A 640-nucleotide genomic window follows, 5' to 3' on the forward strand; every position below is an offset into this window, starting at 1 on the left:
CCACAAAAAAACAAAGAATATGCATCACAAAAAAAAGCATCACAAAATAAAAGCCAAAAATTGACATCAAAAAAAAAAAAAAAAAAAATAGGAACCACAAAAAAATCAACAAAAATAGGCATCACAAAAAAAATGTACCACAAAAAAAACAAAGAATATGCATCACAAAACCAAAAAAAATATATATATATATATATATGCTTCACAAAAAAAAAAAAAAAAAAAAATCCACAAAAATATGCAATACAAAACAAAAAACAAAAGAAAAAACGAAATAAACACCACAGAAATAGGCATCACAAAAAATGCACAAAAAAATCTACAAATTATATATTTTTATCAATTTTATTTATTTTTGTGACCTATATTTTCATTAATTTATTTTGTGATGTATATTTTTATCAATTTTATTTATTCACAAAATATCCAATGCATCTCCCACCCCCCCTTCGCCCAGATCGTCCCACGTGGTCCACTACGAACACCTCCTTGAAGACCCTCGGAAGGAACTCCTCAGGATCCTACACTTCTTAAGGATTCGAGTCGACAACCGGCGTTTCCAGTGCGTCCTTAAGAATCTCAACGGAGCCTTCAAGAGGACCACCCCCAACGGCGTCTATTACAGGCTGAGGTGAGCGAA

General features: G+C 32.0%; 1 protein-coding gene across 1 annotated transcript in view; it reads left to right on the plus strand.

Annotated features, from left to right (window-relative positions):
• Positions 1-640, plus strand: part of LOC119589200 (WSC domain-containing protein 1-like) — a gene marked incomplete at its 5' end in the record, with an annotated part of 57,302 nt that overhangs the window by 53,491 nt on the left and 3,171 nt on the right. The window contains 1 exon segment of the mRNA XM_037937799.1: positions 458-631. Within this exon segment, the coding sequence (XP_037793727.1) occupies positions 458-631 (174 nt within the window).

This window comes from Penaeus monodon, chromosome 25 (assembly GCF_015228065.2).
Source record: "Penaeus monodon isolate SGIC_2016 chromosome 25, NSTDA_Pmon_1, whole genome shotgun sequence".
NCBI classification, from domain to species: domain Eukaryota; kingdom Metazoa; phylum Arthropoda; class Malacostraca; order Decapoda; family Penaeidae; genus Penaeus; species Penaeus monodon.